The sequence below is a fragment of the Apostichopus japonicus genome, chromosome 3 (assembly GCF_037975245.1).
Source record: "Apostichopus japonicus isolate 1M-3 chromosome 3, ASM3797524v1, whole genome shotgun sequence".
Taxonomy (NCBI): Eukaryota; Metazoa; Echinodermata; class Holothuroidea; order Aspidochirotida; family Stichopodidae; genus Apostichopus; species Apostichopus japonicus.
The window spans coordinates 8,623,597-8,650,306 of NC_092563.1; the positions used below are offsets into that span (position 1 = coordinate 8,623,597).

The window sequence follows — 26,710 nt, forward strand, 5'->3', positions numbered from 1 at the left end:
TAATACAATGGTAGCCAAGCGTAACGTTAAGTCATATATACCTATTGCACTACGACAGTACATGTATATACAATACATACAGTGTGCATGACAGTGTGGCTCACCATATCAGGATTTCATCGTCAGAATCTTCTTCCTCCAACGGCTGGATGGTCAAATTGCCAATAAAAAGAAGGTCTAACGCCTCTTTTTAGTATTTAGTATTTATTGGTCTCCCTCCTCTGGCTTTTTTGTGTTTTTTTTTCTCGGGTGGATAGGCCTGGGTATGCGTCTTTTGGTAGTCCGAAACTCTGACTTGGCTAAGATCTCTCTACGGGATACTTCCTCTGGTAACTTTTGCTGTAAGCAGCCTGCGAGGAGGTCTTCCCCATCGACGGCAGCATGAGCATCCTGGTCTTGAACAATATGTACGGCAATCGGATGGTGGAGCTACCTGGCATGCTAGCTGGTCGTAAGTAAGCCTGGCCAGAAGAACTGATAAGAGCAGGAGCATGGTTCTTGTCCTGAGGAGCTGCTGGTGGTATCTCATAAGCACTTCCGTAGTCAGCATCAGGACCGAGGCAAACTTCATACCCGAGCGGGCCGCCATGTTGAGACTGATCTTTGAACATATGTGAAATTGATGAGCCCTGTTCCGCCTTCATCTTTTCTTTTGTCTCCTGCGGGATCGTTGGGCATTTGAAAAGTGCTTTCCAGCAATCGCCAGGGACCCTGACGGACCTATCTGCCTTGGCCGTTAAGGCAGTCTACTTTCATTGGTCTGCAATCGTTTCGAGCCTGACGAAACACGCAGAATTGACCGGCATGGTGGATCTCGGTTTATTCGACGCCTTTCATGTGATCGTCAGATTCGATACACGGCTGATTTCTGCGTTTGTGGACCTGGATCCTCGAAATCCAGGTTTCTCCTGAAGATCTTCATCGCCCGTGCAGTAATTTTCGGAAGTAGTCTTCCCCCGTTATGGGGATCTCCTCCCCGTCAATTGCTTCGGCTGAGCCCCTCCTCCACGGGGTCGAAGTCCACGGGGTCAGCCGGGTCGTCTTCCTCCTCTAAGCATGAAAGGCTAACAGACGCCCTACAGTCCCGGACGTCTTCTCCGTTGGTTCACCTTGCAGGTTCCGGAGTCGCATATGGGACGGTGCCCTGGCTGGAAAAGACTGTTCCCAGGTGGCTCGTGTCGGTCACCGGATTGTGAGGTCGCCTCTCTCGTAAGGGGCGCAGGATACCTGTCAACTGAGCCACGCTGGATCCTCATTTTGTCGCCGTCTCGGGGACAGGCGACTATTCTTGGCCTTTCTATAGCCGACAGGAGGAGCGGACCGGAAGGTTTTCGGATCATGACACGTCGTCTCCCCCCTACGTCGTGGTGATCTCAACTGTGATCTGGTTCGGTTCCGTCTTGAGGAGTTGCGGGACGTCTCTCTCCCTCCGCTGCTCCGCTGCTACGCTGCTTCGTCTCTCCAGCTCCCGACTTCGAGAACAGCTCTGATGGGAGTGGTTCCACGGTTGACTGATCTCCGTGAGATCTCATTGGGACCGGGCTCACCGGTGACTGTCTGTTTGCCCGCCCTTCCGCGGACGTCCCGCGAGGGTCTCTCCAGACCTGTCGCACTTAGCTTTTTCCTAGGCACCTTCTTTCTGACCGGAGCCTTGCCCTAGCCTTTCCACTTGGCCGTATGTACATCGGACGTCTCCGGGACCGCCAGAGGCACTCTTTCTCTTTCTCTCTCACTCTACTTCTTCCCCTTCTCTCTCCACCCGCCTTTCTTGCTCTCCCTAACTCTTCTTCCGCTGTCACTCTGCCGATCACTTCCATCTCTCCTGACACCTCTCCAACCACCTCTCCCTCTTCTTCTTCCACAGTCTCTCCTACTTTCTCCTTTCCTGGGGAACCGTTGGGGTTTGGGATTAAAGTTAGCTTGTCCTGAAGGTTTTTTCGTAAGGCCGTGAGTCAGTTGTCTATCTCCTGACATTGGGCTGATGTAAAGGCGATAGGGACCAGGAAAGGGTCTCTCCTAGTGCAGGACCGACACTTTGGACAAAACTCATTTGCTTCCTACGCCCTACCTGGGCAAAACATGCAGCAGCTTACACACTTGAACTGACCCCGCGACATAACTGAAAACTAAGCTAAGAAAATGGTCTAGAAAACAAAATTTCCGATCGAAAAAACACGTTTAAGCACTAAAGATGGTAGAATGAGAAGGAGGGACAATTACTGCGAGGGTGCACAGTGTTAAAGGGTTACCATAGACTTCAAAGGCACGGTATAACGGGTGCAATGGTTGTGAGGAGACAGGTAAGCGAGGAGCAAAGTAAATCCACGAATTTCACGACTTTCAGATTTTTACAAAACCGAATACCTGGAAAACACATTTGATTTCTTGTAACTTGCATGCATGTACACAGCACAGTACACATTTGTACTGACATATCTGTAATACATTGTAATTGTAATTATTGCATGAGTCCTTGGCAGTCGAACATTGCAGCCTCTTAACGAATCAACATTTCTCAAAGGGAAGGGGAGACCATTGAATGTATTCGAATCTCTCCAAACGTATCCTGTGTTCAACCCCGTGACAGTATAAATGCTCTTCATGACCTATCATAAAGTAGAACTGCACGAATCTTGATCCAATTTGTTGCTTAGTAGCCATTTTCTTCCTTCCTTCTATCGTTCAAACTATTTTACCGGATTGGCAACATACTGAAATAATAATTACATGTATAGACAAATAATATTAACAAATGCCTTAAAAGGTAACTTGATCAACACGTTTATTTCTTTCTTCCTTAAAAATTTTCAAAGTTTGAACAGTTTTGAAAGCTTAAAACAGATGTAGAAGAAGTGTTTAAAATATACATAGAGCACCAATGGTGCAGTAGTTAATACTATAACAGTATTATTGAACACTCCAAATTGTCTTTTACACAGAACAAATATACTCTATTAATGAATGAAGCTATCATGTATGAAAACGAGAGAAGTTGGTTAAGGGAGTTGTAAAGAAGAATGTTAATTGCAATCCAACCAAAACTGTTGTATGTTGATCATGAAATGAACACAGTCAATGTGAGCTTTTAAATCGCAAAGACTTACAGGTAACTACATTGCCAAATTAACGAAGTTGCGACCTATGTTTTGAAAAATACAATAGATATACAAAACCAGAATGCAAAATGCATTAAGGTTTCGATGACTTCAATGCACTAGACTTCTGCTCGTTAGTATAACCAGAACTAGCTGTTACAATACCACTATGGCATGATAAACACAGGTCAGTGTACTGTACGTGGCAACACACCTCCACCAAAAACAATAGCGGTATTATATTCACTGTTATGAATCCACACACCAATATAGGTATCCACACACCAGAATAGGTATCCACGATTTCATCGAAAACTATCATGTAAAATGTTTTTCAGAGTTTGACCTCTGGTGACCTATAGGAGACTTGACCTCACAAGCAATATGATTCTTGTACTCAATATGGCAAATCCATAACCATGTATGAAAAGTATCCATGATTTCTAACATGAGAAGTCATGTTTTGAAGGTTTTCAGGCCTCGGCAAATATTTTTTAAAGTACTCGCTATTTGGCGACCGTGGCTAAAAATCTACTCGCCAATTTTCATTCGCAACTAGGCTATGATTGTTGTTCAAGTCTCCAAAGTGTAGATCTGACACATCAATACTTTCAATGAACAAAGTTGTGCAGTTGGGCAGATACATGGTGCTACGTAATTGCGAATTGGAAAGTCATGCTTCTTTGCAGTATGAAATTAAACTTGAAACAATGAAAATCTGAGGTTGTTAGAGCATATATCTTCCAAAAATCTTAGCAGCAACAACAGGTTACTTGTCTCAAAACTGTTTAAATTGTTCGATACTTTGCAAATAATGACTGATAGCCAGTAGTAATATGCCTTAAGAAATAATTAAGGAGATGTTTTGCCATCTTAAGTGTATTGGTATTCTGACTGGTATTATTCACGTTGTTGTGTTAGCGAAACCTATTCTACCCAACCGTTGCTTGCCTAGACAGAATTAAAATTGCTCACAGGCCTAGCCAGGTTTGTTCAAGTTGTTCGATAATCATAAACGTGTCGAAAGTGGAACATCACTTTTAAGGGCTAGCAATGCTGAAACTGGTGGAAGAGACTACATTAATTGAGATCAACAGCCGATCCAGACAAAAGCCCGTGAACTCACTGCCAAACTAAGACCGTGTTACACAATCATATATTTCGCATTGAGATTGGTAATAAAAATTGGTTTCCTGAACACTGCCTGGTCACACCGAAACTACTTCCAACCTCAAATAAATACGACGGAAAACGACCAATAGAACCGCTGTACTACGAACTTCAAGTAGAAACACCTTTCTGAAAGCAACATAAGGATTCCGATCGGCTCGTTGAAACCAATGCAAATATGTTCGTGTTTTCAGTTTTGGGTTCTACGGATGTCGAAAAGCTCATTTCCAATTGCCAATAGCCCCCTATTCGTATTAGGCGTAACGCAAATGTTATCAGATCCGTTATCTGGTCCGTGGGAGATACGGTAGCTTATAAAACAAGGTTTCAACAATTGTCCGTCTGGTGACTCCAACTGACCTTTGACCTCAATAAAATCTTGTACTGAACGTGTACCAACAACACACTAAATATACGATTCGTCCAACCTTCCCTTCTTGAGTTATCGTGTTTACAAGATTAACTAAATTTGACCCCTGGTGACCCCAAATGACCTTTGATCTCCACAAAAAAATATTGGCTGTTGCCTCTTAAAATGGTCCTTCCACTCACGAAATATGAGATTGGTCCACGTTCACCTCCTTGAGATATTGTCTTTACAGGGTTTTCACTATTTGGCCCCTGGTGACACCAAATGACCTTTGACCTCCCTACAAAACAATAGGGTTTTATACCTCAGGTGGTACTCATATACACCAAATATTAGATTGGCCCAAGCTCCTCTTCTTGAGATATCATGTTTACAAGCGAGGCGTCACACACACCCATTCACACAATCTCCGCCTGCAAGAATGCATAGGTTACGATTATCATCAAAACCAATGACATTTGCAGCCCTGTTTCTAATATCAAACTGGAACATTCATCAAGATGACTTTGTAAAGTATCCATGATATCAGTTAACTATGAAACTTATTACCACGCAAGTTCAATGAATAAGTACATCTTATTTTCTACACGATGTATTAATTGTGAGACAGAAAGTTTGAACTAAATGTGAGATAACAAACTTGTGACATAGCCCCCGTTTCCTGGCTTAACAGTGTGACAAGTCTTGTGACAGACTTCAAATGCTTTTTGACCAACTCAAAAGTAGTTTTCTTGCGTTCAAATAGAGCAGTTGCAAACCCAGTATCAGACTAATTAAAAACTGTGACTGAATATGGAGCAAGTGCAAAACAGACAATAAAAGATGTATTTTTAAAGAACAACTTAAATTGTTGAAAACTACTGGAAGAGAGATTTATAATAGGCTACATAATAAATTGAATAAAATATTAGGAGATAATGAAAAATAAGGTACTTGTACCTTATATGGGTGCAATTGTGTATTGTGTTGAATTTTGGCATATCATTTGGCGCATCATACATATACACTGTTATGTCGAACAGTAAGTGCGTTATAGGGGTTCGAAAGGCTTATATCATTTATATATATATATTTTTACATTGGCTAAATTGTATGTTTGTCACGAGTATGCTTGACACAAGTCTAACGACTATCTTGCAGCTGGATAAATTTACCGATGAATATTCACTTGTTGTCTGTTTTGCTCACGAAGTTCGCATTAGCAACATTCGACATTCTAGTATGCTTTGTTTAATTCACTGACTGCTCCACGGGCATCAATTGAATTTGTGTAAGTCTTTGTTTAGATTACTTTGCATAACATGCAGGTAAAGGGTCAGTATGAATAAGCCGGGTAAGCAGGTCAGGGCGTGATATTCGTATTTGGTACTACTTGATGCAAGGGTGATGGGTGCACCACAGCAGTAACTCGTTGCAGTTGGACGCGATGTCCGTTGGGTGACGTTAGCCCGTAGTATTTCACTATTACGATCGTCGGCGACCTAGTATATGTAGGGGCAACTTTAGTTCCCCGCTGATGAATTCGTTGTTATATATATATATATATTGTTATATATCTTAAAGGACCTGCCGATACCTGTAAAAAGCCGGAAACTGGGTGTATCATTTTCTTGTGTGTACTAAATCAAACCTTACTTTGCAGTAGAGGGAACGCAATAAGTTAGTCGTATTCTTGTTTCTAATTTGAATAAAGAGAGGCCGAAATATGTTAAAGATTGGAAAGCACGTATAAAAATATATTTATGAGAAGTTTGTTAGTATCGAATGTCTGTACAGGGAGGGCACTTTTTAAATAGGTGATACGTGTTAAGAAGGTGTAAAGTATATGGGATCATACAGCGAGATCATTGCATATTTGATATGTTTCCTCTTGCCGATGTAGCGTCATATTTGTGTGAAATATTTGTTTATGCAATGCGTATATTTTACGTTTTGTTTCAGGGTTTTTGCCCCTGGTTACGAGGATTGAATAAAGTTACTCATAGTAAAGACACACGCCACCTGAGTCTGATGTTGTCCAGTCGAATATTTTTACCTCACCCGTGACAACCGTATTGTCAGTAGTTTGTGTCTGTATTCAGTGGGCTGGTCTGGATTTTCCTTTAGTATTAAACTGTACGCATATTGTGTACCTTGCATAAACAATCGCTTTCACATTGCCAACTATGTATAATTTATATAAAGTTATGCATACAGGGGTATTATTGGGACCGTCTACATAAAAATGTCCACACGTCCTAAATAACGACTTTCCTCTCAATAACTAAAATTGCAGTTTTGAAGGTGTAGATATATTGCTCCACTCACCGTAACAACAGTAACCACTTATTTGTGAAGGTCCTAGCATGTAAACTTCTAGTAGTCCCAGTAACCCTGTCATATGCCAACGTTTCACATAAACCATATATATATATATATATATATATATATATATATATATATATATATATATATATATATATATATATATATATATATATATATATATATATATATATATATACATATATATATATACATATATATATATATATATATATATATATATATATATATATATATATATATATATATATATGAGCCAAGAGCAACACATTATGTTCATCATATCCGTATGTCTTGTCAACTTTGTTTTGCAGAGTTTCAAGACTGGCTTATCAAAGCCGCAAGCTGACCGAAGTCAGTCTCTCACATTCATATTTAACGTCCATGATTATGAATTGTTAATTGTCAACAACTCTGTAACTGGACGACATACATTGTCTTGAATGAATATACGCCAAACATGACAACATCAATAGTTCATATCGGTATCATATGTGAGATCGTTGCAACGAATGGATGCAGACATTTTGGTAACCTCGAAGTGAAGGTTTCTATGGTGATGACGTAACTTATCCGACCAATCATGGGCGACTATTTACACATTATTGCAAACCTGTTTGGGAAAACAAAATTATCTACCCGGGGTAACCTCTTCAGACCCTGCGAAAATGCCCCATTAAGATATTTTTGTGAGGCAACCAGGACACGCAGGTTATTTCCTCAATGTCGAAAAAATATTTCAGGATTTGGCACTCTCACAGAACTTCTGTCGGGATACGTCAACTCCATACATAATTTTTACTACACAATACCATTATTATGTATAGGACACTTGACATTGTTTTGAACAAAATCAGTGTCGTGTAGACAGACAGACGGGTACAGGATTTTCATAAGGAGAGGATGTGGACATCCATACGGGTGCGTTGAATTCGATTTCCAAGAACGAGGAGAGGGGCGGTGGGAGTCTGTGACTGGTCACCTAGGAAAAGAAAAGCTATACTTCAAACTGCATTCTGAGGCATATTTAGGCTATACGTTAGGTCTATAATGAGTGCTACACGCAAGGTTGTACTAAAAGCGGTTGAAGAGAGGGTGGGTAGGGGTCGGGTATTCACCCACAGAACAAGCCAGTTGTATACTTTCTTTCTACTTTAATTTGTTACGTTAAACGAAGAGTCATTATCCTAAAATTGATTAAAGCTGTTTAGAAACATTTTTTGATTTTTTTGATCAAGAAGGGAAATGGTTTGGCAATACTACAACAAACAAACCTAAATATCACACACCAAAAGGGAATTGAATACGTTCAGGTCGAATGGTTTTATGGGCCGCCCGTTTTCCAGACTTTGTTTGCGTGTCACAAATTTCTTCCTAATAAGGCTCGCTTACGGATTGGCTAACGATGCGGTACTGCGCAGTTATAAATTCTCGTGTTGGTGCCAACGATGTGACATTTGCAGTCCAGATCTCATATGTCAAAGTTAAGTTAGTTCTCTTCAACATATTCATCTTGAAAGTGAATCCATTAAAGGTAAGAACTATCATGAGATTTTTCTCCACTTAGTGCTTTTTCAATCTATTTGTTTTTCAATTTCAATCCAAGCATTAAAATGGCTCACAGCCTCAGAAATGGCATTTGCTAACTTATTTTTACAATGGTTTTTTACAAAGCAACACATAGAGTAGAAATGGATCTTTGTTATTATTTCTCTGTAAAAAGAGGTCAGTGGGATAGCGTCTAGGTTTGTTTGTAAGTACCCTATTTCATCTATTATGTAGGATTTGAAGTGGCCTTAAATATGAAACTTTATCTGCACTATCAATTTCAATTGCATATCTTAGTGTAAAGTAAAAGAAAAGAATAGTAGATGTGAGTGGCAATCGCTTCAGAAAGATTTCCGCTTAGGTTGTTAAAAATACCAAAATAATTACCCAGGGAGTTTACATTGATTGTCTTTAAGTGGTTCGTCCAAGAAAGCTTATCATCAATTACTAATCCTAAATACTTCGTACTGGATGATTTACATATTGCATCACCATTAAAAGTAAAATCATCATGACAACAGTGACTCGTATCTTTGGCATGAAAATGGTGTAATTTGTTTTCCCTGAGTGGAGGCTAAGTTTATTACAGTCGCGCTAATTCTTAAGTTGTCTTAGAGTCTAAGTAGCCTTAGCGGGTTAACTGTTTGCAATCATTATCAAACAGTAAAGCATTAGTAGAATCTGCAAAAGGACTAGTAGAAACGTTTGTCATCGCTTTGTGAATAAAATTGACATGAACAAGGAAGAGCAGGGGGGTCCCAGAAAGGATCCTTGGGGACACCGTTAATAACGTTTAAGTAATTAGAGTAAGTAACCTTTACATAAATAAATTGCTGTATGTTGTGTAAATAGCTAGCCAATGTATCATATGCCGTACCACGAACACCATAGTGATATAATTCCATTAAAGGGATACACTTTTACCCACGTCAAGCTGACAGCGAACAGTTTTTAAAGATTCTAACAAAGCATGGGTTGTTGAGTGACATTCCCTCAAGCCAAACTGGAAATCATAGAAATGTTATCAGAAGTGTGTTAAAATGAGATAACACACGTATGGGCCTGTATTTCTGGGGTATAATAGATTCACTCTTCTTGAGTAAAGGGATGACTTTGGCAACCTCTAGCACATCTGGGTAAATTTTAACTTTGAAATACATTGTTAAAGACATGAGATAAACATATCACAGGGACACAAGTGCTGGAATATTTTGTGCACGAACGTAAAGAGCACTTTCCTGATTGCGTTTATTGTGTGTGTTGTATTCACGTATTATTAGTGAGCATTCCAGACACTGTTAAGATGAGCATAAAAAACAAGAACGTAAATATCAATAATCAACACGTCGGGAATTTGTTGACATATTGCACTTCCTGCGAAAATAAAATAAGTACAGGAGAGTAAGTTGAAGTATTTTATAGGTTGTTTTATCAGGGTTGAAATAGTCGAGTCAGCTACGTCCGTGTAAACGGTATCCTGATGGTCATAGAATAGTTCATACCGACAGATGTCGGATATCGTGATGTTTTGTTCACGATTAATGTTCGTTGGCTTTGGTCATCCAGTGAATTTTAGATCATGCAGCACTAACGATACATTTAATGAAGAAACATTATCTTACCTTCTTACTATTAACAGCAACGGGGAATCAACATGGGCCACCTCTCTTTTCTTCTAATCCTGGCTATAGTCTGGTGTGTTGATGGAGCCAAAACATTGCCTCAAAAATGTATTTTTGATTGGAAAATCGACTGGAATCGCCCATCAACCGACTCTTCGCCCGCAGTCTTGTCATTTGAAACTCCTGGAGTGCTTGTTTCTGGGGATATCGATATAACTTTTTCTGAGTTACTGGAATTCACGGGACTATTGTGGAACGCCAGATCGCCACTAGAGATAACGGGTTTAATTTGCCAGAACTACGGACCTTACATCTATTCAATGATGCCAGACGAGAATTTCAAGGCAGAATGTAATCAAGTCGTCACAGCGCTCGATAAATCGACCGAGATTGATATTTCCACAGATTGCATAACAATGTTTGAAACATTTCATATCGATAGCGGAATTTCTGATCTGGTTAATCAGTATCTAGGTTACAGTTACTATTGTCAAACACCTACAGACGATAGCATCTTAGACTTTTCAAATGAAGGCTTCGAATGTGGACTCCAAGAAATCGCAATCGTGAAAGCACTCGATATAATCGAAGTGGCTTCGAGGGTAGCATTCGATCTGTTGGATTGGCTTGGACCTTCCCCGTTCTCAGCTGATGTATACGGGCTCTGCTCCGCATTGAGACTGTTGAGTAATATGCAGATTGATGACATTCTGGGTGAGGTAAAGTCAATTGGTAATTATGTAGTTGCCGAGGCGCTAGAATTATTCAATACCGTCGACGGTTGTGGCTCTCTCATTGACGAACAAACTTTGCAGATTATTGATCAGGCGATATATCCGGACCTGCAGGAGGGAATTTGCGATTTCTTTGCCGGTAATCCCTCTCAAGAGGAGTATGAAAGCAAAGCGGATGACATAATTGACAGTATATTATCAGTTCTTATCGATAAAGAACAGTGCATCAATATCGTAAAAGTGTTGACAGAAAATTATCCATTGGACTTTGAATTTTTCGAAACACTCACAGGCTTTGACATTTTTAGTAATAGTGAACAGGAACGTTTTTGTGCCAAAATCAAAGAATCTTTTTCCCGCAGCTCGCAGTACACTCCCTCGCAGTACGTCTTTCCCGAAAATATTGCCATTGATTATTTTCAATTTACCGAGCCTGGAGAGCTACTACCTAACTTCTATTTTACGAATGCTCTTGACGTGATCGGAGCATTCCTCAGATCTGAAACTGTTGCAGATGGTATGGGGGTGCTTTGCACTGTGTTTGAGCCTCTTCTGACTGACGAGCTTCGATCTGATGGTGTCATTCAAATATGCAAAGCGTTCGCAAACGGCGATAATGTTGCCACTGAACGGCTATGCAGGGAAATCACTCTTCCGTTGCAATCCTATTACCCAACTCTGGCATCATTGAGATTTCCTTCCGATGCTTATGTAATAGTGCCTGGTGTGGACGCGATGAGGAAATTATTCCAGTTAGAAGAATTATCTCCACAAAGTGTCTGTCGAGCTTTGGACAACTTTGCCTCTTCTCCAAACAACCTACAATCCGTATTTCGTCACATCCTAGATGCGTATATCACAGAACTGCTACCAATGGCAAGCGATATTTGTAACGACTACAAAAATGTCATCAACTTCTTAACATATGGCCGCCATCAAGACATTGCTGCGGAAATTGCCGATCTAATTTCCAAATACCTTGGATTTACTAATCGCAACGATCTTTGTAGAATGATTTCTGATGGCATTGATGGAGAGTCGGGGCGTGCCAAAGACGATTCAACATCATTTTTTGTAGACGAAGCGCTCATGGTCTTTACTAATAAGAATCGTTGTACTGAAATAATAGACATATCTAAAGTTTTCTTCAGATATAGGACAAACGCAGACGCAGATGAATTTATTAAACTGGTGACTGGTTATGAAACCACAGAAACACTTTGTGAGTTAGTGACGTCGTCGTTCGCTGATGAATGCTCAGGTGAGTGATAGACACTGGGCTAGTTTATACGTTAAATGTATATCAATTTCATGATAACTTTTGGAAAGTAGTTTTACAACTCAGTGTTGTGATTACTTGACGATGATTGCACAATCATGGCTAATCTTTAACACGACTTATAACTACAGATCACGTCATTTCCAGCTTTGACGTTGTAGTGACTGGTTCAATGACAGCAATATAACAATTTGTTTTGCAAGAGTAAGTCGCAATCAAGAACAAACTGTGTGGGTACTTTGCTAAAATACTTTCAAAATCACTGGAACATACGTTGTAATGATAAGTTAACGAAAACAGCTCAGTTCAATCAGATTCAGAACATTTCCCTAATCACCTTACAAGTAATATTATTTGTTATGGACAGTTCCCACAGGTAGGACAGCTACTCGCATCTACTCTCCTTTTGTGATGTTGGTTATGCTCCTTGCATCTGGTGTGTTTCGCAGTCTTTAGGTAAGTAAAACTACACTATGCTTAACAGTTTCTACACTTATGATGTCTTAAAATAATTACATTTTTAATACCATTCAAGCCAAGTGACGGTTGTACGATTATTTTTTTTTTCAATGGAACCAGACTAAAGTATAACTAGATCAAAGCACATTGTAGACTTTTAGATTTTGTTTCTGCGTAAGTATCGTGATAATTAGTCCTGTACCGGTCTTTAGGTTTTTTTTTTTTTTTAAAGACATTGAAGACTCGCCCCAAACCGCGTGCTGCCCTTTGAAATAAGTTACCTTTCCGTTGCTTGCAAGTGAAGTTTTCTTCTTGTCGCTACAAAATGCAGACAGTAATGAAACGTGATACATTGTTATCTTTTATCTGGACCTGAGATCAGGGAGTTCCAGAACAACTCCCTGTTGAGATGTCCATCGCTGCTATGTACACTGTGTTGCGGGTATTAACCGTATCTGCATGTATTGAATGTACACTAGTGTCTAATTACCGACGATAGATGCGTGTGTATTTTCTGGGATTGATGGTGGTGTCTAACACTTCTGTTACACCTCATTCGAAACTAGGTCAGATTACCGGCAACAGACGTTTCTCTGTGCGCGAGTCTTCATTCCCTTTAAGTAACCTTATACTAATCATATATCAATACTCTCAAAGTAGTGTATTTCTAATGATACTGCTACCCACTATACCTACAAGTATATCAACAACCAGACCATTAACGTATGTATTGCCCAACTACGCAAGACAATGTCCATCTTTTCTATTACTTGAAGAAATAACAATAACATTGAAAAGAATCAATTTAGGGATTAGTTTTGACTGACATGCGTAAAGATGAGTAAGTTTGAAACAAGCTTCAAGCAGTTAACTATCTAAATAACCCAAATGTATAAGAAAGGCTTATATTATGTATCATATTTTACAATAAAAATCAAACTTTTTATATTTATTCTGTTCTTTTCTCTTTTCAGATTTAGGCTGAACATTTCTCGGTGTCACTATTTTTGCTGTCGTCCCTGTTTACTTGCTTATGTAAATTTGATTTTCTATCTGATTATAATATCTACTTTCAACGTGAGATATTATTTTAGAGTATATTCATTATCATTACTATAGGGTCTCTTGGACGCGAGGCAACTAATCACAGGGATAACCGGAAGAGGGGAGGAGGAGAGGGGGGGGGGGCATTCCATTTGGTCCTACACCTGATATTGATTAGGGCTAGCTTCTACAAAGACATACGGTATATATATATAATCTCCAAGCTCTCAAGATAGATTCAATCAGAAACGGACTGCACAGACGGTAACATGCAACAAACAGTTGTATGCAGTTTCTGTGTTATATATGTGAATTCCATTTAAAACAGTATACAGCATATGGTGGCATAATGACACATATTTGTGTGTGATGATCACTTGATCACAGTGAACAATAAAGTAAATATAGTGAATGATTAAATTAAAAGAAAAGATGATCAACTTAAATACAACAGCGCACCATTTACATTTTTAGATTTATTTTTTCAAACCACAAGCCACACTATGACTCATTACGCAGATTTTTAAGTCCATTTCGTTGGACGGTTTGGTTTGAGTTCTAGTTTTGGTAAACTTTATTAATGCCATTAATTTCATAGTCTTCTCAAAATCCTTGTGAATATTTCAATAAAACTAATTGACTTTAGGCTGTAGTTTTCAACTTATTTTTAAGTGGCTTTATGCGGTATTTCTTTGCAGTTTTATTTTTGGGGTTCAATACAGAAACCTACAACTAAAGTATCAGCACTTTTCATTTCTTTTTAGTCTTTGTTTATCACAACAGGAATTTCACTTCAATATATCATCATGCGTTGTGCGATTTCTCATTGGTATAGGGTGGATGAAAATGGTGGCATATGATGGATGACGAAGGTGGTATAGGGTGGATCAAGAAGGTGTCATAAGCAGGATGAAGAAAGTGGTGTAGGGTGGATCAAGAATTAAGATGGTATATAGTGGATCAAGAAGGTTGTGAAGGTGGATAAACAAGGTGGTATTGGGTGGATCAAGAAGGTGGTATAACGTTAATCAAGAAATCGGCGTAAGGTGGATCAAGAGGGTGAAATAGAGTGGATCAGGAACGTGATATTCGGTCGATAAAAAAATTTTTAAAGTGTGGATCAAAAAGGTGGTGTAGGGTGGATCAAAAAGTTGGCATAACGTGGATCAATAGGACGGCTTAGGATGGATCAAGAGGGTGATATAGACTGGATCTAAAAGGTGGTATATGGTGGATCAAGAAGATTATATAGTGTTGATCAAAAAGTTTGTATATGGTTGATCAAAAATGTGGTATAGGGTAAATATTAAAAGTGGTATAGGATGGATCAAGAAGGTGGTGTAGGTGGATCAAGAAGGTGATAAAGAGTGGATCATGAACCTGATAAAGGGTGGATCAATATGGTTGTAAAGTGTGGACTAAATAGGTGTTGTACGGTGGATCAACAAGGTCATATAGGTGGATTAAGAAGGTGTTGTAGGGTGGATCAATAAGGTGGTATAGGGTGGATCAACAAGGTGGTATAGGTGGATCAAGAAAGTAGTGTACGGTGGATCGAATAGGAGGTATAGGGTAGGTCTAGGAGGTGCAGGTGTCAAATAATACATTATGCATTGTGCACAAGGGCGGTCTGGGTTATCAGTATGTACCGATTCAGTGATCCAACGTTGGCTCTAGAGACCACCATAAACGTTGAGCATTTGGCGCCTCGTAGGAAACTAGAACCTTTTGCGATCAAGAGGAAACTGTAACCTTCGGCTCCTCAAAGAGTCGGTATCTTCGACACCTCTGACCCATCGTAGCACCGGTTCCGGACCAGTAAATCGGAACCTGCCAAAATGACAGAAATTTACTATTAGAACCATTGTCTCGTTGGAGACGATCTTTTACCGAAGTGATCGAGAGCTATTTGCGGCCTCACCGGTCCCTTGGAAATTACTCATAATATTTAAACATAATATATGAAATATTGCAATACTCATCTTTACATCATAAAAAAAAATAGAATGTTAAATTTATAACATGAAATCGGCTATATGTACCTCTTTGTTATTGCTGTCATATTTACGGTTTTCTTATAGACAGAAACGTGAAAAGACTGGTTAACTTTATACAAACTTGTTACCATAAACACAATACAGGTTGATAAAGCGTGGACGGTAATCACAGTGGTGGTTCCCCAGAATATGTTGTTCTGTCCCCTTCGTTTCCCTTCTACATGTCCAGAACAAAAGTCATTGCAAGCTTCTGGTAAGAAATGGTGGTGAGGGAATATTGTAGCTAACCCCCGTTGAACCCGTCTTTATTAGGTTAGTTTTATATTAGCCATTTTTTATCAGTTGCTAAGCAGCGATTCTCTCTTATGGTTTAAATGGAGGTATGAATGAAGGTATGGGTGTGTATTTTTGGGTGGGTGTGTATGCGTGTATGCGTGCATGTGCGTGAATGCACCTCTGTGCGTGTGTATTTGGCAATTGCTCATAATCGCTCTAACTTCAGAATGATAACTGGGGTACATTTCATATTTGGTAGGTAGGTTCCCTGTAGGTAGAACTGGTTTGGGATTGTTGTTGGTATTAGTCAAAGGTCATTTGAGGTCTGCACGGGTCACAGTCTGAAGACATTATTCACACAATATCTCAAGAAGTAGAAGTTGCAGGACGTTCAAACTTTGTGTGTAGCTTGCCGTTATTGAGTAGACGATCTGTAATGCTTTTTTTCAATGAATTTTAAAGGTCATTTGAGGTCAACAGAGGGAAAAAGTGTGAAAGTCTTGTAAACATGATATCTCAAGGAAGGTAGCCTACTCAGTTCTGATATTTGGCATGTGGATTCCCTGTATTTAGTTCAGTTAACCATGTTTTTTGTGCTGGAGGTCAAAGGTCAGTTGTGGTCAGCAGAGGGCAAATGTGAAATTATCAAAAGTGCTATATCTCCAGAACTAGAACATGAAATAAGCTCATATGTATATATATATATGGTATGATAGCCTTGTGCAGTTTTATACAATTTGATGTAGGTCAGAATTCATTTTGAAACAACACTATGTAAATACGAAATTTCCTGATAGAAAACTGCAGTAGATGGCTTTTCTATAATGAGTGATAGCAATTTCACGTCTCGATTCGAAGCACTCGTATCGACATCATGAGCATTAATGAAATGATTCTATCAGATATAGGTTTCGAAATGTACACACTGTCAGTAGGAGTGTTGTGAAGCATGATGTAGGGAGGACAGTATTGAGTGATATAAGCATTAAAACGTTGTCAAAACTGTTTGTAGTAAATTGTATAGAAACATTGAATTATTCAAAAACATGAAGATAGCTGATCGGTGGAACCGGTGGAGTATTTTTATTTGTCAAATCGTTCAGATTAATAAATTCTGGTTATTTGCAATGAGAACTTCCTCTTACATTATTTTCTAGCATAGTCGTGTGGTACTCAATCGTAATAGATTCATACTACTGAGGTATCCGTATCAGAGGCAGATTGGAATTCTAGTACAGATAAAGATACTAGTCCAAGACTAAGTACGCATACTCGTCCCTGAGTCATGTTCCGAGAGAAATTCTAAGTGTACTCGTATCCATGTTATTGTACTCGTACTCATGGTGTTCTACTGATGGTGTTGTACTCCTACCCATGGTGTTGTATTGTATCCTTGCGTCGTATTTGTACTCAAGGTGTTTTACTTTGCACTCGTGGTGTTGTAATCGCACTCGTGGTGTTGTAACAGACTCACGGTGATGTACTAGTACTCTCGGTGTTGTACTCATACTCATGTTGTTGTATTATATCCTTGCGTCGTACTTGTACTCAAGGTGTTGTACTTTGCACTCGTGGTGTTGTACTCGCACTCGTGGTGTTGTAACAGACTCATATTGTTATACCCGTACACATGATGTTGTACTCGTGCTCGTGGTGTTGTATTCATACCCATGGTGTTGTACTCGTTTTAATGGTGTCGTATTCATGGTGCTATACTCGATTTCGTGGTTTTATACTCGTACTCATGGTGTTGTACCCGTACTCAGGGTATTGTATTCGCACTCTTGGGTTGTACTCGTGGTGTTGTACTCGTACTCGTGGTGTCTTACTAGTGGTTTTGTACTCACACTCATGGTGTTGTACTCGTATTCCTGCTGTTGTACCCGTACTCATTGTATTGTATTCGCACTCATGGTGTTGTACTCGAGATGTTGTACTCGTACTCGTGGTGTTGTACTCGCACTCGTAGTGTTGTACTCGCACTCGTGGTGTTGTACTCGTACTCATTTTGTTGTACTCGCACTCATGGTGTAGTACTCGCACTCATGGTACAGTACTAGTACTCACGATGTTGTACTCATGGCTCTGTTGTAGTACACGTTCTACAAGTCTTTGAAATTAACATTGGATATGTTCTCGTTCTTTCGTTCTTTAGGTGACCCAGCCCGAACTATCCAGAGATCATTCCTGATACGGTATTAAATACATATTTCCTGGCAGTGACCTGTCTAGGCGAGTTATTGCCCCAGTGAACGCATCTGTCACGCAACGTTTGATATTACAGTTCTTCAAAATTACAAATTTAAACCTTACATTGTCAAATTAATATACAAGAGTTCCGTTAAGTTAGTTTATCCACCAGTGATAACGCATAGAACAACAATAATTATAACAATCATCCAAACATAGCGATCATCGACATTTATAATTGGCCCCCTTTACTTGTAGAGTCATTCTATAACAAATTTCATCGCTTCCATTGTACTTGCAGGTTCGAATCGCACTTTGACCCAACATTCGGTACCTTAGTGTCTGGCATTAATGGCTTGAACAATAATTACCATTGGTATTGGTTTCTCCATGGTATTATGGAAAATGACATGACTGCATGTGGTAAGAAACTCTCTCTGTATCTTCTGATATACAAAGTGATGGAAGAAGATAGGGTAAGAGGGACGGGCCGGGAGGGGGAAGGGTAGAAGTATTTATAAATATATATTAAGTATATATATTCAATCTAATATTTGATTTAGAATATTGGAGACGAACCATATTACCATGGCAGAACAACATGGGTAACCATAGGCCTACATACAAAAAACAAAAAATTCTCGCACAACTACTACCACTAAACAACTTCAAATGTCACTTCGTTGTATTCATACCACAGTGAACCTATAGGTACAAATTTCGGGTGTTCCAGTGATGATGAAGTTATAGTTTAATTCTTCAAAATAAAATAAAACTGTTAGCAAACTGCTTATCCACTAGAGAGCCTGTGTAAGAGAATGTGTAAAAGTAAGTTGGCCTTTTCGATACTAGCCTTCTTCAAAGGCTGAATGACAAGTAACAGTAACAGAAGGGACGAAAACACACACAAAATACAGACAGGTTAATGAGCATGGTGAACACAAAGAGATAGATGTAAGAGGATAAGTAGACAAGGGATGGAGAGAAGAAAGAAAGAAAGAAACCAACAGGGGAAGAGGAGAGGTGGGAGATAAACAGTGGAGGAACAAAGAGAATATTAATGGAAGGGGGTAGGGAATAAACTGGAGAAGGACAAAGACAGAAGCTCAGAAAATTGATGCAGAAATCCCAGCGCTATTATTTCCATCTATGCATCTACAGGTTCTACTCTCTCTCCCTCATTATTCCCTCAGGTCTATAGGTTACACACCAACCAGCACTAGGGGCTCTCCCTCCAGGACTCCAGAGAAAGAGTGGAACTGAGTCTTACAAGCACCTCAATCCCTCTCGTTAACATCCTTACCAAACACTGCCAATCGTCCTTAGATAGCCTCAACGATGATATCCTGAGGCTGAAGCTTGAATTACAGTCATGCTGCACCGATGACGAATGGACTCAGTACACTAACAAAATTAACTTTTGGTTATCTCAGCAGAACATTGAACTCACAGAAAGAAGAAATAAGAAAATGATTGACCTTCAGAAAAAACGTACCGCTTGCAACCGTTTTTGAAGGCCCCAGACTCCACCTGAGTCTGAACCACCATCCTCAACTGCAGCTTTTAAATTATCTTCTTCTACTCTCACCAGTGCAGACCTTAGGCTTCTCTCCAAAGGACTCAACTTATGTCTAGCCTTGAAGAACGCATGCTCAGTACAGCTCCCTGCCGTCCTCTTATCTGGTGGCGCTACATTGATGACATCTTCTTCGTTTGGACCAGTGATGAGGATAGCCTACTCACGTTCATCAATCACATCAATTCTTTCCACAGCACCATCAAATTCACCTCTGATTACTCTCACCAACAGGTTAACTTTCTCGATGTGACTGTTCGCAAGGAACACGGTTCTCTCTCTACAGACTTATACACCAAGCCCACAGACACACACCAGAATCTCCATTCTTCAAGCTGCCATCCGCGTCACTGCAAGGCTGGAATTGCCTACAGTCAAGCACTTCGTCTACGTCGCATTTGCTTTATGCTGGCGTCACACTGTCCCGAAGTTGACATCAGATGGACACACGATAATGCAGGCGTCACACTGTCGCGAAGTTGACACCAGATGGCCATACGAATATGGAATTTTGAATTTCGCACGAAGATGGCCCCGAACTTGGTCAACAGCCAATCAACAGCCGAAGCAAGTACGATGCCTACAGAAGGTCACACGATGGCACCCGAACCACACACGAAGGCAACACGAAGATGTGCATTTCTATATAAGTAGTTTACCCGCAGGACACACGAAGGCCACACGATGGCTATACACGACGACGTATTGATAAGTACATTGTCGAATGCTAGAAAGGCAAATAGCAATAAATGACAAAGTGAAATAAAATAATGTTTTCTTATTGTAAGAGGAGGTGCTGGGCCTGTAAAAGTTGCTCATCATGTTCTCTGAGGTACATCAAAACAAGCAATGCTGATGCTTTCTTTTTCCGAAGCAACTTCGTGAGTGGTGGCAAAATCTTTGGCATGCCAAAAAATTGCCCGAAGACCTTACGAAGGTTCATTTTCGTGTTGAATTCGTGTGTCCATTTTGCCCTTCGTAAGGCCATCGTGAGGGCATCTTATCAAATCGTGTCATCTTCTTTTTTACTTCGTGCGATCATCGGTGCCATCGGGCATTTTCGCCTCACGAAGACAATACGAAGGAAACAAGAAGCTGCTCGATTGTCTTATGAAGGTAACACGAATACGTGAAGCCCTCGCAATACCGTCGAGTAACCATCGTATTATAGTACGATGACATCGAGATGGAACCACGGTGTCGGCGAAGACAGCCGAATTTGAGAACCTCAAGCGTTTTCCAAGTGTCATGGTAACGTGGACATATAAAGGCCAGCCTCAAAGAATCTTCCTCAGTCAGTCCTAAGCAACTTTACAGAGTAGAGGCGTGTGTAACTCCCAAAGCTACAATCACAATCACAACTAACCACAATTCAGTTCCTGCAGAATGGCATACTTTGGTGATGAGACAACCAGGAAAAGGAAAGCATCAGCATTGCTTCTAGTGATGTACCTCAGAGAACATGATGAGCACTTCTTACAGGCCCAGCACCTCCTTTTACAATAACAAAGAATTATTTTATTTCACTTTGTCATTTCTTGTATTTGCCTTTCTAGCATTCGACAATGTACTTATCAATACGTCGTCGTGTAGCCATCGTGTGGCCTTCGTGTGGCATTCGTGTGTCCTGCGGGTAAACTACTTATATAGAAATGCACATCTTCGTGTTGCCTTCGTGTGTGGTTCGGGTGCCATCGAGTGACCTTCTGTAGGCATCGTACTTGCTTCGGCTGTTGATTGGCTGTTGACCAAGTTCGGGGCCATCTTCGTGCGAAATTCAAAATTCCATATTCGCATGGCCATCTGGTGTCAATTTCGCGACAGTGTGACGCCTGCATAAACAATTCCTCTTTCATTCGCCATACAGATGCTTATGAAAAACACCTTACTGCCAGAGGTCATAGTGCCAGAAGGGTGCGTGAAGCCATTCAGAGAGTACGCCCCCTTTCCAGATCATCTACTTTGGAAGTGAAGGACAAAAAGGGACGAGACAACAAGCTCCCCCTGGTTGTCACTTTCCACCCAAATCTTCCTCCTCTTCAGCAAATCACCCCTAACAACCACAAAATTCTCCTCACTTCAGAAAGACTCCAACCAGCCGTCCCTGAAAAACCCACCATCGCCTACAGACGACCACGCAACTTACGAGACCCTCTTGTGCGTGCTGCTGTTCCACCTCTAACTTCTAACCCTACACCCAATCAGCATGGTACTTTCAAATGTGATCGTACTTTGAGATACATCATCTGCAGCCACCACATTGTTGAATCCAAGTCCATCACCAGCCACAGCATGCAACTCACACACAAGACTAAGGGTCAAATCACTTGCACAACCACTTATTTTATCTATCTGATCTCTTGTAGAGTTTGCAGCATTCAGTAAGTTGGCGAAACCAAAACCACCCTCAAGAAGCGATTCATTGGTCACAGATCTACAGTCAACACTATGAAGACTGAGACCCCAGTTGGAAAACACTTGAACCTTCCCAACCATACCATGAACGACATGTCCCTACAGGGGATTGAATCCTAGGTAGCCGTCCTGACCTAGTACGAATCAGCAGAGAGAGGATGTAGATGCAACGCCTTCGCACCATTCAACCCCATGGGCTCAACATTCAGGAAGGACATGACTGTCCCCCTCCGTCTCCCCCTGTCCCCCCCCCCCATCACTCCTCTTCTCATAGTCTCTTCCACCCTTTTTTTCTCCACACCTTTGTGTCTTTGTCCTTCTCCAGTTTATTCCCTACCCCCTTCTCTTAATCCTCTCTTTGTCCCTCCACTGTTTATCTCCCACCTCTCCTCTTCCCCTGTTGGTTTCTTTCTTTCTTCGTCAGGCCGACTTACTTTTACACAGTTTTATTCTTCACCTACAAGTTTTCCAGGTGGTAAACTGTACCGATACTACACTCTGCAACAATTCAGAAGTTATGAAGAAATGTCACTCTCTGAAAGTCATCTATCGACATTTATATCGACCGATTTTAATTGTGGGTGAGGAGAGTGGTGGGAGGGGGGGGGGGGTAAACGGCATTACCACTCAATGTGGTTTCTATGTCATGTGGGAAAAAACAAACAATAGCCGCGACCGGTTTTTCAATTAAAATGGGTTCATTTTTCAGATGTCCTTATCACGTAATCATTATTTCAAAAATTTACATAGTTTTGGTGTTTTGCTAAAACACAAATAAGGATGAACTGAACGAATTTGACCCATACAAATCGGTACAACAAAACATGAGAAAAAGGGAAATCTTTGCCGAAATGAAATTGTCGTAATTTTGCTGACACAGTTTCAAGTGTGTGTTTTTTAGTAGTCGATGTACCGATTTCTTTTAAGAATGAATAATTGGTAGTTTGAAGTAGTGACAAGCTTTCTTGGAAGTTTAATTAACACAATCAACAACAACAATGTCAATGCATAAATCATATAATTATCTGTCTGTAATAAGAGGTGTTTGTGGGTTTTCTGATACGATGGTCTGTTTGGGGTGACATTGGGTGTTGCAAGATTGACCCTTTTTGTCTTAATTACTTTCATTTACCTCTTTGTTATTGCTGTAATATTAACGGTTTTCTTATAGACAGAAACCACCAACGACTGGTTAACTGTATACAAACTTGTTACCAAAAACACAATACCGGTTGATCAAGCGTGGACGGTAATCACAGTGGTGGTTCCCCATAAAATTTTGTTCTGTCCCTTTTGTTTTCCCTCTACATGCCCAGAACAAAAGTCATTGCAAGCTTCTGGTAAGAAATGGTGGTGAGGGAATATTGTAACAAACCCTCGTTGAAGCCGTGTTATAAGGTTCGTTCATAATATCCATTTTCATCAGTTGCTAAGCAACGGTGCTCCCTTATGGTTCAGTGGATAAGCTGATAATGTAGTCTGAGGAAAGAGAAAAGGAGAGGTATTGCTAAATGGTATAGTCCGGGTCTCGAGATATTCAGCTTTCAAAACTATGCTAAATCTCTGGAATGCTCTTTTAGGCTGACTTAATGCAAAATAAGGCCCTACATGTAACATTTAATTTATTTAAAATCAAATCACTAAAGAATTTAAAACCTAAAACGTGTTCTTTTAACATAATATAAACAGCAGAGCATGGATGACCTTTCCTCTATATTGGAATGTATTATACTATGTTATTTGAGGTTACAAATGTCTTTGGCCTATATATTTTGTATATTGCATTTTGTGATGAATCTGAGCAGGGACTCACTGATCCGAGGAACTGACCTACACTTGTGTATTAGAGTATATAATCCAGTCACTTTAATTGATGAACCTCAGATGTTTAAAAGGTAATTTCTCCAAAATGAAAAGTTCGTTAGATTAACAACGTGAACTGGTCGAAGTGGTTTTAATGGTCTACAACATAGGGCATAAAGTCACCATTTTTTGGTATTATTCACGACATGAATCAACGTATAAGAGTATTAAGTGCTTGAGACAACTTCATGCCTTGCTTTGGAATAATCAGCAACTACCAGACTAAACAAGTGTAATAATGTTGTCAAACATTTCATTTTCTCCCGTAGTGTCATCTTGTTCAACGGAGAAATCTGTCAAAATGGTGAGTATATTTTCTTGAGAAAACTGAAGAACCTCAGAGTGGATAAAACAATCATGACCTTATTCTATAATTCCCTCATTCAAAGTGATTTTATGTATTACATAATGTATTACTTTGCCAATGTTACTTTATTTTATTTTATTTATTTCAACTTTATTTTAAGAGGGTAGCTCGTTTAGCAATAGCTAATTTTCCACGAGGCCCTCTAATAAGACATACAATTATATAAAATGTATGACAATTTAAGCAGTCATAAATACATAAATACTGCTTAATAAAATAGTTAAAACGTGTACAGAGTAAAGAAAATTAACAAAATCAGATACTAGGCGTTTAAAATTGTTAAGATTTTTAGCTGATTTTACTCTTTGATCTAGTTTGTTCCAGTCTTTTGCGGCAATGCCTGGAAAACGGTTGTTATAAGAACTAGTGTGTCCGCCTGTAATGTGCAGGTTTCTTGCAGTAGAGGATCTTAAATTGTGATTATGAATGTTTGTAACTATGAATGAACTCTTTTCTTTTATCAGTGCCAACGCGAATTTATCAAAGAAAAGAAAAAGTAGGAAAAAAACTAACAAATGCATTGCCATATTGACTGACATTTCCTTTTGGCAGAAGAGCCAAAAACACGTACACAAAAGATATAACGTACTTGTTGGTCACCATAGAAATTTACACCCAGAAGCCACATCGCACCTGCTGACAACAATACGCCTTTCAGTGTTTTGAAGGACACTCACGCCTTCCTGATACACCCAAAACAATCCCTTTATCAATGCCAATGCGAATTTAGCAAAGGAAAAGAAAACGAAAGAAAAAACTAACAAATACATTGCCATATTAACTATTGACTGACTGACATTTCCTTTTGGCAGAAGAGCCCAAAACACGTAAACAGCAGATATAACGTACTTGTTAATGACCATAGAAATTTACACCCAAAAGCCACATCGCACCTGCTGACAACAATACGCTTTGCAGAGTTTTGAAGGTCACTCGCGCCATCTTGATACACCCAAAACAATGACTAGTGCAAATTGTGCCTACGTTACAGCAGGGAGCCGGCAACCTTTGACCGCGCGAAAAACTTTTTACTGGCACCGGAATTTTGCAAAACTCAATTGAAAAGCAAAAAAGGAATTAACATGGAACCATATAGCCACCTTAGACAAATGCTCAGTGAATGATATTGGCTGCAATACACTGCAAGGTAATGTTGAGGTTTAAAGTTCTCTTCAACATTTTTATGGCAATTTAAGTTTACAATACTGATTCCTTTGAAAGATCTTCACAATAATTGCTGCCTTTTTTAACTGAAACGTATCTCACAGTAATGAAACAACAAAGATGCTGTTATTGCTGTGTATATGTTGATAATGCAGGGGTTAGGATGCAGGTGCTTTGGATAGAACTTCCCAAAATATTTTCCCCTGTACTTTCTTTTTATTGTCATTATATGTATCAGATTGTACAAGTGGAAACAGGTATATATACATACTTGCTACATAATATTCAAGATGGAGGAAGAAATTGATAACCTCTCTAAAAATCCAATTCCCCCACCCATCCCCACCCCAACCACACCATAGCCCCTTTCCCCACCCCAATAAACGTCATAGGTGTTCTTTTTAAATATATCGCTTGGCATGATTGACCAGCTGTTTGTAATTGTTCACAATGTACATGTCTTTATTGAAGAATATTAAAGTTACAATGCAAATAGGCACCGTCATAGATGTGGGCCTACAAACGTGTGTTGCAGTATTCTTAGCAGTCTGTCACAGTACATTGTTGTCTACTTTGTTCAAAGGCAGCAATTATAGGTTTTCTTTTTAAATATATCAATTTGCAATGATTGATCAGCTGTTTGTAATTGTTCATTATGTGCATTTCTTTATTGAAGAAATTTAAAAATACAATGCAAATAGGCACCGTCATTGTTGTCTACTTTGTTCAGTTAAAAGGCGCATTTTAATTTCTTGGCACCTTGAAAACGTCGTTAACCGTGCAGCATGCTTCCGTATAGATAACCACTGTTAAGTGTTACTATGCCACAGCAGTACAGATCGAGCAGAATGAAAATGTTTTTTATTGTTATTGTTTGTTAATTTTTTGATAAAAACAAGTTAAAGATTCAGTTTCGTTTTCCATTCCGCATACATTTACCCTTAGATCTGGTCAACAAATATGTGTATTTAATTTATTCTTTTTTGTTAAGAATTTATTACAATCTGCATTTATTGTAATTGAAAAGTAATTGGGCACTTCGTTGCCTAACGTTGACAATCTACATAGAAAAACAGTATCGGTTGACGCTTTTTAGTGAGCTGCTAGCCTTCAAATTGGTGCAAGCGACAAGTCGGAAGAAGTAGCTTCGTTTGTGGTCAAGTTCTGTTCTTGTGACTAGAATGTATAGTAATTTTCGAGGGTGTGCGGGTGTGTA

At 39.6% G+C, this 26,710-nt stretch overlaps 1 protein-coding gene across 1 annotated transcript; it reads left to right on the forward strand.

The window, feature by feature from the left end:
- Positions 1–8,365: 8,365 nt before the first annotated feature.
- LOC139965381 (uncharacterized) lies at positions 8,366–13,778 on the forward strand. The gene is made up of 4 exons (XM_071967684.1): positions 8,366–8,494; positions 10,148–12,125; positions 12,511–12,599; positions 13,577–13,778. The coding sequence occupies exons 1-3, from the start codon at positions 8,366–8,368 to the stop codon at positions 12,597–12,599; spliced, it is 2,196 nt and encodes a 731-aa protein (XP_071823785.1). The 3' UTR covers positions 13,577–13,778.
- Positions 13,779–26,710: the final 12,932 nt, after the last annotated feature.